Genomic DNA, 14,259 nt, shown 5'->3' with positions numbered 1-14,259 from the left:
TCCCCTGCTGGAGACCACAGACAGGTGCTGGAAACCTCAGGGTCGATACTATAAAAGGCTACAGTTAGATCTAAAAGAATCAGCATGGGAATTTGACCTCTTTCCATTTCTAAGGGATAATCAACCAACGAAATTAATGAGGTTGTGCACCACACCCAAGTCAACAGCCAGATTCAAAGGGGGTAATCTGAGTACTCCAGATGTCACCAGAGTTGTCCTCCCACAAACTGCTGAATAATCTTCCCCCAAAAGGGGAAATTAGAGACAGATGATATTTATTATTTGTATCAAGGTAATGCCTGAGAGCCCCAGTCACAGAGGAGACACAGAATAAAGACATGCCCTAAAGAGTTTACATGCTAATTACAAACTGTTAAATTTCCTTCAATAGGTTTTAGAATAATGCCAAGTAATCAATAGTTGGTAAAGTCGCCAGTGTCAAGAGATGTCAATGTTAAGCATGAGCTTAATAACCCCTCACTTGAGGAATATGGCTACTTCCCCTTCAGTGCCTCAGGAGCTCCAGTGATATCATCGTTTGTTAAAAGTGGGCTTCAGTTTGTCTTGTTAAAGAGTACTCAACTCTTTGTGGGGGAGACGGCAGTAACCTTGGTAAGGACATGGACATAGAAAAGGGTTTTCGGGGAACTGAGTGTATTGTTATTTTGATTTTAAAAAAATATCTAAAATAGGTAAAGGATTAAAAAAAATTAATTTTTATTCTATTGGAATGAGGAAAGACTCTAAAAAAACACCCAAAACCCCAAACTAAAAACTGGCAAAAGTGAAAGTTTAAAACAAAAAAGAAACAGACTTTAACAACCCCTGAAAAAGGACAGGGGTTTGAAGAAAATAAAATATCCAGGCAAAGGCAAATTATTTTTTTTTTTTAAATGAACTGGGCAGAAATTAAAGGGGAAGCAAATAAATGAAATGGAAAATGTCTGAGGACAAAAATACCTTTTAATTGCATCACATTCATTAAGCTGTACGCTAGCAATGTAAGAGTGTGATCTTATCACTGTTCTCCTTGTTCTCCCAACTCCTTCTCCTTCCGGTTTGTTAAACTCACTTGTGTGCCTTAAAATTAGACTTCATGCAGGGACCACATTTTACTATATGTCTTGACAACATATAGCACAATGGGATTCTGATCCTGACTGGGACCTCTGGGTGCTATTGCAATATACATTGTTTTTAAATTTCACTGCAGTTGTACTTTCCCAGTCACAAGACTAAATGAAGTTAAGGTGCAAGTGTGTATTCAAATGTTTTATTCCTCACATCGACACATATCTTCTCACCACTAGGGGAGCAAGGCTTGGGCTAATAGTTTGTATTGTTTACTAACTAATCCAGGAAGAAACAAGAGTTTTGGTTTTGTTTTGGTTTAAAAAGTACTGTCCAGTCCCTTGGAATAGAACATTGCCATGATAATCATCAAACCAGAAGAAAGGGCAGATGGAGAATGTTATACAGATCATAAATAATAGGAACGATTACAAAATTTTAAAAAAGCAGAGAAGAAATAAGTCTTACCTGCAATGCACAGTAATTGGATGGTTTCCTGTCTGCTGTTGCTGCTTTTGGACAGCTGCAATGAGGTCAATCATTCCTTTTCCTTCAGCAGGAATTCCAATTTCAGGCCATCCATGAAAATGAAATTGTCGGACAAGTCTGCTCTGCTTCTCCTGATAATTCAGATGTGTGGCAGGAACAGATTTAATATAGTTGTCAGTTTAAAATGCAAGGACTTTTTTTTTTTTTTTTTTACACTTTTAACATTTCTTATACAAAAATTTGTAACATGATGATATAGGGGCCATTTTCAACCTGGTGCATGACAAATTAATCGTGCAGCTCAGGTAGTTATCTCTCTTAATGCCCTGTGTGGTACACTGAAAATTGACCCTATAATTTCCCCTTTGATTTCCACAACTGTTTCATCTAGCTAGTTCTAAAGGCATATTGTAGAGACTATTAATTTCAAATATGAAAATCAATGGCTTAGGGTTTTCATTACTCTCAAGGCTGTATCCAAAATGTCAGTGAAAACGTCAAGCTCACAAACTGAGGACCTTTTTGTAGTCTAAACCCTTTTATTCAATTTTGTCCAACTTTATTTGTTATCTGACAAATTAACCACCTTTGCCTCTAGAGATGTTGATTATTTAAGCATTCTTACAGAAAGGGCATAGGTGGGTATTTATTTCATTACAATTTTCTATTATGACTTCTCACCATTGCATGATTATTCCAAATATAATTACTATGAGACAGGTCTGACGGAGTGCAACAAGGGTGCACAAGAAGGGAGAGCACGCAAAGTGCTGTCACAACTGCACATTCAATGATCTTGGTGTGAAAGAAGCAAGGTAATGCAGGAAAAATACAGGACAGTCAAAAACTGATAGTTCTGTAGAATTTTATAACCTCTTTGAGATGATTTGAACAATACACAGAGAATTATTATTCCATTACTTTAGAAATCACTATGAGAAGAACGAGTTCAGTATCTGTTGACTAAAATTTAGGGCTAGATTGTGCTTGGCTCCTGTCTGGATAGACTGTGTTGGCACATATGGAGAAGTTGGAAAGAGCTTCTTGCCTCTTTGAGGCAGAGGCCAAACTCCATTGTTGTGCTTATGTTCCCCTGGGCACAAGGGCAATTCCTGGCTAACCAACAAGCCACCTTAAAAGATGGGGTTAGAACTGGCCAGGCTTGGAAAAATGTGGCCTCTGCACCCTCTTAGACCTTAACTACACTGAGATTATAAATATATATTTTTTTAACATTTCCCACTGTTGCACTATTACTGGTATTGCTCCATTGCTGGTAACAATGGTGGGAGCTCAAATCATCCAACCTTCCTCAAAAGCAAATGTAGATGACTTATAGGTAAAAACAGCAACTCCTTGTCTATACTAGAATTTCCAAGGTTGCCACCACAGGTAGGTAGCAGTGCACCAGAGGGACATTTTGAAAAACAGCTCAGTGCAGGCAAACCTGTCCTATTTGGCACACTGTTTTGTGCTATGAAGACTAGACCACTTAATCATATTTGTGCAAATGGTTTGTCCTGTCCTCCTTCTCAGCTGTGTGTGCAGTAGGATATTCTAGAATGCACCGCCTCAAATGTTGCTGCTGCTGCTGCTTTGTGTGTTTGTTCTCTGGGTTCCCTATCCTCTGCACAGGCATTATAGGATACTCATCCAGATGTACCCAGATTGCACTGACATTAACACTATTAGGCAGCATGGTAGGTGGGGATGCAGAGCATGATAGTGATGGTGAAAGAGCTGCTGTGTGAACACAAACTGAATTATGTTATTTGTGCTTCTAATGGTTTACAATATCACAGTCAGAAGTAAAAGCATGCCAGGAATGAATGTCTGTGTAGCAGGATACCTATAACAATCCCTTACTATACTTCATAAACTCATTGCTTTAGCTTAGTTCCTTCTGTCTCATGCATGTGTGCGCGCACATAAACTAGTCATAGTCAGATTCTAAACTTTTACTGCAGGAAAACTAAGAGTTTTCAAAAAAAACAATGATGCAGTCATTTGCCAAACAAATTATGACGTTTCTAGTGATATTTATAACACTGTGATTTCCTAGGTCTTGAACCAAGGCCTGGGAGTCCCCAGACAGCCACTCAATGTCTGCTGAAATCTGGTGGGCTGAGAAGCTGGTAGGACAATAGCCTCAGCCCAGGCACTATCCATGGGGACCCTGACTGGAGGATCACCCTTCTCCGCTGATTAGTCCAACTATGCTATTTAAGCCAGAAGCAGGCACAGGAAGAATGTCTGAGCAACAAGGTGATTTCCTGTTGTAGCTGCATAGGACCCTGCTTGTGCCTGTCTCTTGCACCAACCCTGTTCCTGATCCCTACTCTGCTTCTGGCTCCTGCCTCATCCCGTCTTTGCTCCTGTTCCCACCATACTCCTGCACTGTGCTTGATCCTGGGGAGGGAAAGCTCAGTGATTTGAGCACTGGCCTGCTAAATCCAGGCTTGTGAGTTCAATCCTTGAGGGGGCCACTTAGGGATCTGGGGAAAAAAATCAGTACTTGTCCTGCTAGTGAAAGCAGGGGGCTGGACCTTTTAGGGTCCCTTCCAGTTCTATGAGATAGGCATATCTCCATATATTATCCTGGCCTCTCCTCCAGTTCCTGCCCTTATTCCTTGCCTCCAATCATCAGTTAGCAGTCATGGCTCTGACCCAGCCTTCAACTTCTGACTCTGGTTTGACCTTTGGCTCAGGTATTTGATCTCTGACCCTCATCATCAGTTCCTGGTTCTGACTCTGGCTTGAGCCCCAGCTCTGGTAACTAGCAGTTGACTCTCCTGCTGACCCTTGGCTTGTTCCCCAATCTGGATTCCTGGTCTGACTACTACGCCAGACCCGCCTACATCCTGGTCCATAACAACCAAACAAGGTTCAAGAATGGCCCTGAGAGTATCACTCATTCGACTACAGGATCCTACTTGTCTGGAAACAGTTGATGGTGGGCAGAGGTATTTGTGTTATAAAGAGATTTCATTATAATTTAATACATTTGGGCAAATTTTCAGCAACATGCATGTGCATTTATTTTACTACAACCCCCAACAACTATAAAAAGAACTGCATTTTTGTTTAGCACAAAATGAAACCACTAGATTAAAAAATGGAATGCTGAATTGGCCAGAATTTCCATTTGATTAATGTAATATGATTCCTTAAACAAACTGTTTTATATAAGTATTTTCTCTTAATTAATAAAAGACTAGCTGACAGTTAGCTGATATAAAACACACCTTATTTCTCACAAAACCTATGTAATGTATTGTCTAGGCTTACCACACAGACACAAATGCACAAGTTCATAAATCTATCATGGTTATAAATAATTAAAAGTGTAGGAAACACTATACTTTCAAGACAATACCTGATTGAATGTGATTATGAAGTCCCTTACGCTTATGGCATCCAAAAGACTGTCATTCTTTATCTCTATATTTATCTCTCCATGAGTTACAGAGCCCTCTGATGGCCAGTACTGAAAACATTTTTCCTGTAAAATTGAAACAGAATAGTAAATGTTCCTTGCAACATTCTTCTGCTAAGCTCTAAGCTGTTGTGCACATCTTAGAAGGTCATGACCAGCTTTTTAAACTTGTTCTACAGAAGTTCTGCAGTTAAACGCCTAATCAGTGTCTAGCCTAGACCAGCTATTTCATAAACTCCTTGCACTATTTAAGACAGTAGTAGTAAGTTAATTAGCACTTCAGGCTGTTAGAAAACAAGCCAATATCCAAAATATAGGTGATAACTATGCTGGATTTGGGACAAAGGAAAAGTAAAACAATTATTAGTGATGCTAATGTATGAAAACACGTGGAAGTAAAAATGGGGGATTAATTCCCTCCCCCCAAAACTAAAGACAAACAAACCTGAGACTAAGTCCAAAAACCAACTCTTCAGATCTGTCATGCCATTATGTGAGATACTATACAAAGGTTGCTTGTGCAACCATAATTCATCCCCCTTGTGCACATTATCCCTTACTATTTTTTTCCATGGGACCTTTGCCTCGTTCAATGCACAGGATGGATAGTGCTCAGGCAATAAAAGTTATTCAGTTTTTCTTTTTATCCTTATCATTCAGTGTGACCTCTTGCCTTATTTACTGCATGCTACCCAAACCCAAAACCGAATACATAATTATTCATTTCTTCTGTCTTCTCTAGGACACTCATCACCACAATATCTGAGTGGCTCACTAATATTAATGAATTTTATACCACATCTCCCTTGTGAGATAACAAAACATTATTTGCCTCATTTTACGGATGGAGAAAACTGAGACAAAAAAACCTTGCCAGTGGCACACAGAGCTAGGATGCAGAACTTTCTGGCTCCAAGCCCTGTACAGATTCCTCCAGACCACACTGCCTTATTACAAGAAATTTTGAACATCCACATCAGGCATATACTTCATGTGCAGTTGTAAGTGTTCCACGCTTTTGCAAAACAGGCCCAGGTATGTCAAGTTCGACAACCAGAAAACGAACACACAACTAGAACCCGCCTGCCAAAATTGTGGTTTAAAATACTTGCTCAGCATTGCATTGGAAAACTATGGCAGAGGCAGGGATAGCAGTGAGTTCTCCTCTGTGGCAGTCACCTGCCTTAACTATAAGAGCATCCTTTTTCTTCCTGCAGTCTCCTGCCTTGTTTGCTACACACCTTCCAATTTGTACAGCAAACAAGGTAGAGATCCTACAAACAGCCTCATTCACTACATAACCCTGATTCATCCCCTGAGCACTGTTGACCTGAAACAGGCAGGAGTCCATTTGAAACTACATGGTTTTACTATATGATCATGTAATTAAATGCATATGTACAAGAGGACCAAATTAAAAGCTTGCACAGACAATTGTAATTCTTGCATTACCTAATTTTGTTCTTGACTTTGCAAACTAAATAACATTCTTTTAATTTTTTGTATGTAATTTCCTAGGCTTTTTTAAAAAGTAAAAAGGTAAAACCAAATTTTATTATGTACTACTGTAAAAAAAGGCCCCATCATGCACCATCCGCAGGGTTTGAACTCTGAACCTTCAGCACTGCAGCACAGCTTGTACTACAGGACTCACTTCATTAGCTGATCAAAAGAAAAGAGTGTTATCCTAGAGGGGGAAGAGCCACTAGAGCAAGGGCTCAGGGTTACTAGGTGGAATCTGGCTCAGTTCTCGTCTCCCTCAATGAGGTGGGGGGAGCTGCTGTCCACATGGTCTCCAACAGGGATGGGTGGCTAAGCCTTTGGGTCCATTTACTGGTGGGATGGGGGGAGGATTTGTCAGGGAAGCCTGGCCCAACTTTCCCCACAATCCACTACAGTTGTATGGCAGCAGCCAGAATGTTTACTTCTGGAGTTCCTATTATAGTGTCTATCTTGACTTTAGTAAGGCTTTTGATACTATCTTGCATGACCCTCTCAACAAACTAGGGAAATACAACCTAGATGGAGCTACTATAATGTGGATGCATAACTGGTTGGAAAATCGTTCCTAGAAAGTAGTTATCAGTGGTTCACAGTCAAGCTGGAAGGGCATAACGAGTGGGGTCCCACAGGGATCAGTTCTGGGTCTGGTTCTGATCTATATCTTCATCAATGATTTAGATAATGGCATAGAGAGTACACTTACAAAGTTTGCGGATAATATCAAGCTAGGAAGAGTTGCAAGTGGCTTTGGATTAAAATTGAAAATTATCTGGACAAACTGGGGAAATGGTCTGAAGTAAATAGTCTGAAATTCAGTAAGGACAAATGCAGTGTACTCCACTTAAGAAGGAACAGTCCGTTGCATACATACAAAATGGGAAATGACTGCCCAGGAAAGAGTACTGCAGAAAAGGATCTGGGGGTTATAGTGGATCACAACCTAAATATGAGTTAACAGTGTAATAGTGTTACAAAAAAAGCAAACATCACTCTGGGATATATTAGCAGGAGTGTTGTAAGCAACACATGAGAATTCTTTCGCTCAACTCCATGCTGATTAGACCTCAACTGGAGTATTGTGTCCAGTTCTGGGTGCCACATTTCAGGAAAGATGTGGACAATTGAAGAAAGTCCAGAAAAGAGCAACAAAAATGATTAAAGGTCTAGAAAAAATGACCTATCAGGGAAGATTGAAAAAACTGGGTTTGTTTAGTCTGGAGAAAAGAAGACAGAGGAGATGTGATAACAGTTTTCAAGCACATAAAAGGTTGTTACAAGGAGGAGGGAGAAAAATTGTTCTCCTAGACCTTTAAGGATAGGACAAGAAGCAATGGACTTAAATTGCAGAAAGGGTGGTTTAGGCTGAACATTAGATAAAACTTCCTGCCAGGGTAGTCAAGCACTGGAATAAATTGCCTAGAGAGGTTGTGAAATCTCTATCACTGGAGATTTTTAAGAGCAAGTTAGACAAACACCTGTCACCAATGGTCTAGATAATACTTAGTCCTGCCATGAGTGCAGGAGACTGGACTAAAGGACTTCTCTAGGTCCTTTCCAGACCTACAATTCTGTGATTCTATGACGGTATTGAATGTTGCTGAAATTTTGCTGACAATTCAAGCAACAGAAGTAGCAATGTTCCAAAGCATATATATCTCAGCTAGACCTGAGTGGACTTTCATGAGACAAAGAAAAGGCACTTCTGCAGCCCAGGATCTTCCTCCCTGCCATATATTAAATACCTGCTGCAAACAGTAGAAGAGTTAGCACTTCTCTAAAAAAGGCAGCCAGAATATTTTATAAGGAAGTGTTATGCAACCTAAATATAAGGGTGTGGCGAAGTAGGGAATTTTCTTAAAGTTTTGTATGACTATTATGTGTGCCTCAGTTTCCCCTATGTGCTGCATGTTTAATCAGGTGGGGAAGAGTGTTTATTGTTGCAGATGAGCAGGTGTGACACTGCCTAACAGCCTGGACCCTTGACAATAGCCTGGACACTTTGGAACTTAGCAATTGGTGATCCAAAGGCCCTCCTCAACTTGGAAGCCAGCTGGTTTTGGCCAGTGGGAGAACAAAGGGCTGAAGAGAGCGAGCTCAGGTGATCTGTTTGCCCAGGAAAGAAGACAAAGGAGGGGCTTCTGGGAAGGTGATATAGTGTGGTCAGGAGAAAGGAGGATCGATTCTGGACTGGGGACAAAGAGAGGTCTGAGCCGACTTGGACTGGGGACAGACTCAGTTGGACAATGCTGTAATTTTCTATTCTTGAGGCTATCACAGAATAACCAGGGACATACAGAGCCAAGAAAGAGCACTGGACTGGTGATTCCATGGCATAGGATCACTACCAGCACTACATATAACAACAACAATAGCTTGTGCAATTCATTTTCGTGAATTTTTAGTCCCCTGAATAAGACATTATATTACACTTGATGTCTACGAATGTAGCTGTAAGTTAAATGGACAAAATCTAGTGTGCACAAGCCCTTTGCTTGTAGGATGGTGAGCCCAGTGGGGCAAAGGGCACACAATAATCAATGCAGGGAGATTCAAGGCAGGAAAGGAAAAAGGATGTATTAACAGAAAGAACTTGGATCTTATAATTACAAACTTTGCACAACTGAATTATACCTGCTCCCTTTCTTGAACTTCTGTAAGCATAACAATCGTGTGACATTTCCACTCCCACACCATTCGCCAGAAGTCTTCCACTGTATGAGGAAGTGGTCCTTGGGTTGCAATGAAATAATCCTTCTGGCGATAGCCCTTCACAGAAAGATAGAAGATAACTCATCACTGATACAGTTTTGAATACAGCAACTTTTCTTTTTCATATTTTAAATTCTGACCCACTCATCAGTATCTCCTAGTTATCTAGAAATACTGCATCAACATTTATTCTGAAGCCTGAGTAACATTTATTAATACTTAGGGCCAGATTCTGTCACCTTCACTCCTGTTAGTACTCCACAACTAGTCACACTGATTTCAGTGGGGCTACTTTCAGAGTAAGATAGTAAGTATTTCACCATGAGTAAATGTGACAGAATTAAACCCTAAATCACTGGTTTTCAAACGTTTGTACTGGTGACCCCTTTCATGCAGCAAGCCTCTGAGCGTGAAATCCTCCCTTATAAATTAAAAATGGAGGAGTTTAATTTAATGGGAGCTTGGGGTTGTCAGCCCCACGGAACTGACAGCTCGCTACCCCCATGTAACCACCTTGTGACCCCCTGAGGGTTCCTACCCTAAATAATTTGCTTTTCTAAAGATAATATAAAAACAATTTTAGTTAAACTATATGCAACAAAATAAACCATTCTGTCAGCAAGAGAATTATATGCTATTTTGTCAAACAGAAACTCTCTGCATGGGCAAATATAGACTAAATGGTACACAGAAACACATGTTCCAGTTTTCTTGTTGGAGTTTTCTATATGCAATACATTGTTTAGTTTGGTTGTAAAAAATTGTTTTCACAGCTGAAAAGCACTCAGGTTAAAACAGTCTTGGAGAAAAAACCTTAGAAGACCTAGAAATTGCTTTGTTATACATATTTGCATATTATTAGCTGTATTTTAAGTAGTGATGACAGAACCCTATTATGGTACTTTACGTTCATTTCATTTTAAGCTGATCTTGTACAGTTATAGCCAAAATCTCAAAGGGGCTTCAAAACAGCTCCAAATTTGTGCCTGTGATCTCACACAATCGTTATCGCCAGCAAAAACCCAAATTAAGGTATTATTAAAATTAATAATCACACATTTGATATAAATAAATAGACATTTTAGTTACTTTCTTCATGATCCCTGGAAAGTGGGAAACCTTAGAATCCATTTTTAAATATGAGTGAAAAAATATAAAAAGATCTTAAAATATGTTAAAATTACACAACTTTGAAAAACTATGCTTAAAATAGTTTAAACTAATACTGCATAAGCATTATGACAAAAACGTTCTGAAATCATTAAATGGCTTTTTGCCATGGCAAGTTAACATTGCAAGCACTGCAGAATGACCTACCAGATTTGTAGTAACATCTGGAAAGCAATATCTTAAGACAGGCGGTTAGTACCCCTGGGTAGGATAACTTTTTTACCTCACTGTACATACTACTCATGACGAAATTGGAAGCTAACTTATATGAACTATATTAAAATGTATAAGGAAATAAAAACTCCCTTCAATTCTAAGACCACACTCACCTCTCCCCTCCTCTGCCCCCTCTTCCAAAAGACCCTACTGCTTTCTTAATAAATGCTCATTTGCTTTTATTTCAGAAAAAGAACATCTGTGTTTGAAAAAGAAAGTAGAGGAAGCAAATTTAAATTAGGAATGTGATCAGCTACCTAAGTCGGCATTACACAGCCCCACCAGTTAGTTTAAATGTAACACTATTTCTGACTCAATTTTAATAATCTTACAACATTACTTTAAGAAATACACCATTAGAAAAAATATTGAGAGCAATAGCAAAGTCAAAGATGAATGAGGATGGAGATTTAATTCCCCTTGTCACTAGAGATGAATTCCTCCAAGTTAGGGTGGTGCACAGTGGTGGACAGAGTGGGGAATCTTGCATTTGAGTTGCAATGTGGGAAATCACTTGCTGCCTGTACTGCACTGGTTATGTGGATGAATGGAGGACCTAAATCTCTAGAGTTGTCAGTTTCACACCTTTCAAGAGCATTAAATTAGCTAAAAATGTAATTGTGGAAAATTGTCAAAAACGTTTTAAATGTTTCATGTGCTTCTGTTGCATTAGTGTTTTAATAGAATTCTCTATATAGGAGGAAGGCAGAGAGAGTCCAAAAATATGGAAAAAGCAAATACTCATACTCATGAATACCTAAATGAAAAGCAATTTTTTTCATTATTGCTTTTATAGAACCATGTAACTATGAGGTCACATTTTCAGAATTGGGGTTTTTTTTTTGTTTTTTTTCATATAGAGTATAGGGATAATCATGTTTAAAGCAATGTTAAATTGAGTGTTGTTCAAAGATAAAGTTAAAATGGGAGAGCACGGTTCCAAATGGGGCCACCAGGGAAGCTGTTCATTGTAGCTCCCATCCTGAAGACCAGCAGCGCCATTTCGGGAAATACATGTTAAATGGGAACAGGGAAGTTGGCTCTTGAAGGAAAAGTGAAGGAGCAATGAGCAGTGGTGGGTACAGCTGGGACATTGGAGTGGAGAGCTTTTCCCTTTACTGGATCAACTCTTGGACAGTCGGAGAAGCCCAATCCAAAAAGGACCAGGACAAAATAAGATAGGGGATAGTTCTGTATAGAGAAGACAGCCCTGCATAGGGAAGGTAAAGATGCAAGAGAAGTGGCTGTGAAAGTTTCATTTATACTGCAGCAAAGTTTAGTTCAGCTTCTAAACGAGTATTTATGTTCCGGTATATTCCTCCCATCTGTCCAGAGTGCAACACTTCCGTCATTTTAAATCACTGAGGACAAGTTTTAACAGGATGTAGCCAAAATAGCTTCAGGGAAAGTGAAGGTTTTAGATTTCCAAATAGACATTATTATATTTATTTCTCTTTTTAAACACTTTGGAGGTGCTCAGGTACTATGCAGATAGGGGCCTTGTAAGTACCAGCTGGACAGACAAACTGACCTTCTGGTACAAACAAAATTGTAGCTTCTTTTTTTTGTTTTGCTAGTTTTCAACTTATTATAGTCATTTATATAAAACAAAGCACAAAAATATATTATTCTCCTTCTTAAACTGTATAACATAGGAAAACAGGTACAGATGGTAAGTAAACAGTATAAGCCGCAGCAGATGAGCCGTTACTTCCCTCAGACTGCCAGGCAGGACCAAAGGAGGAGAAGAAGCCCCAATCTTCCTCATCAGGCCCTATGCAGTCAGCTCCCTGGCACCCCAGGTCATCAAATCACTCATTTTGACAAAACACTTGAGGTTGACATCGCAATCCCCTCTGCATTGGATCCAGCTGCCCCTTGTTTTCCAACCGTCTTTCCTATTTCCTGGATGCCTGGACCCATACCACCTCAGACCGCTGGGTTCTCAGTACGACAGAGCTAGGTTACACCAACTAATTCCTGTCCACTCCAGCTTCTCATTCCCCCTTCTCACAAGCTCCTATTGGAGCAAGATATCCAATTCATCCTTCGCATGGGAAACATGGAAGAGGTTCACTTTCACTTTAGAGGAGAGGGGTTCTATATCCACAACTTCCTAATTCTGAAAGCCAAAGGGAGTCTCACACCCATTCTAGACCTGCAATGTCACAACTGATATCTCAAGAACCTGACGTTCTGCATGGCTTCCTTGGCGTCCATCATTCTTTCACTGGATCCCGAGAACTGGTATGTCACTCTTGATCTAAAGGATGCTTACTTCACATTTCGATCTTTCCTAAGGTTTGTAGTGAACCCAAGGTCACTACCAGTTCACGGTTCTCCCATTCAGCCTGTCAGTCACCCTGTGGATTTTCACAAAGTGCATGTCAGTAGTAGTGGCCTTCCTCAGAACAAAGGGATACCACGTATTCCCATACCTTGATGACTGGCAGGTCAAGGGCCGGTCTAGAGCTCAAGTGGAAGCGAACACCTGTCTCATTCAATCAACCTTCAATGCACTGGGCCTTCTGTTAAATGTCCAGAACTCCATCTTGATCCTGATTCAAGGGACTGAGTTCACCCAGGCAGTGCTCAACTTGGTGTAAGCAAGGGCACTACTTCCAAACGACTGATCTTCTTGATTGCATCCTTGATAAGATCTCTCCAAGGTCATCGGCTCAGGATTGTTAGAAAGTGCCTGAGTTTCCTGGTCACATGGTATCATGCACATACGTAGTGCAACATGTGAGGCTACTACTCAGACTTCTGCAAGCCTAGCTAGCTACGGTCTACTCCCCATCTCGCCATCACCTGGACCCAGTGGTCATGGTTCTGGCCCAGGTGCTCAACTCACTCACATGGTATGCGCAGGGGTAACCCTCTCAAAACCACAACCATCCTTATCTCTGGTATGCAATGCATGCGCCCTCGGCAGGGGAACCCACCTAGGATCCATCAGAACTCAAGGTGTTTGGACTCAAGAAGAGCTTTCCCTGCACATCAATGTCAGGGAGCTCAGGGCAGTAGGTCTAACTTGCCAGGTCAAATCCATTTTTGATCCTCAAGGACAATATGACAGCTATGTTCTACATAAACAGACAGGGCAGGGCACATTCTTCCCCCATGTCAGGAAGCAATCTGCCTGTGGGAGCTCTGCATTGATCACTCCATCAATCTAGAGGCATCTTGCCTTCCTGGAACTCAGAACCAGTTAGCAGACCACCTCAGCATGTCTTGCTCCTTTCACCATGAGTAGTTTCTCTGTCCAGACATTGTGAGGGACATCTTCCAATAGTGGGGGATTCACCTCATAGACCTGTTTGCCACCCGAACCAACAGGAAATGCCACCAGTTCTGCTCCCTGAGAAGTCACAATCGCAGATGCGTTCCTGTTACCGTGGATACGGCACCCATACTATACATTTCATCCTTTGCTGCTTATTCACAAGGTTCTGATGAAGGTCAAATGGGACCATGCATAGTCCCAACATAGCCCCAACATAGCCCAGGCAACATTGGTTCTCCACCCCCAGGCATGTTGGTGGAGACACCACTACAGCTTCCCTTGCACCCAAACTTGATATCCCAGGATCCCAGTTGGCTGCTGCACCCAAACCATGTGTCTCTGACATGCTGGAAGCTCCATGGCTGAATCCGGAGGAGCA

The 14,259-nt window shown here is 40.7% G+C and overlaps 1 protein-coding gene across 8 annotated transcripts in view; it reads right to left on the bottom strand.

Annotated features, from left to right (window-relative positions):
- PTPRE (protein tyrosine phosphatase receptor type E) overlaps nucleotides 1-14,259 on the bottom strand; it is a 244,273-nt gene that overhangs the window by 16,339 nt on the left and 213,675 nt on the right. For all 8 annotated transcript variants that reach the window (XM_030570079.1, XM_030570083.1, XM_030570082.1 and 5 more), the window contains 3 exons: nucleotides 9,131-9,265; nucleotides 4,937-5,062; nucleotides 1,540-1,691 (listed from right to left, as the gene is read on the bottom strand). In XM_030570079.1, the coding sequence (XP_030425939.1) occupies nucleotides 1,540-1,691; nucleotides 4,937-5,062; nucleotides 9,131-9,265 (413 nt within the window). The remainder of the gene's footprint in view (nucleotides 1-1,539; nucleotides 1,692-4,936; nucleotides 5,063-9,130; nucleotides 9,266-14,259) is intronic.

This window comes from Gopherus evgoodei, chromosome 7, assembly GCF_007399415.2.
Source record: "Gopherus evgoodei ecotype Sinaloan lineage chromosome 7, rGopEvg1_v1.p, whole genome shotgun sequence".
Lineage (NCBI taxonomy): Eukaryota > Metazoa > Chordata > Testudines > Testudinidae > Gopherus > Gopherus evgoodei.
This window is presented reverse-complemented; position numbering and strand designations above follow the sequence as displayed.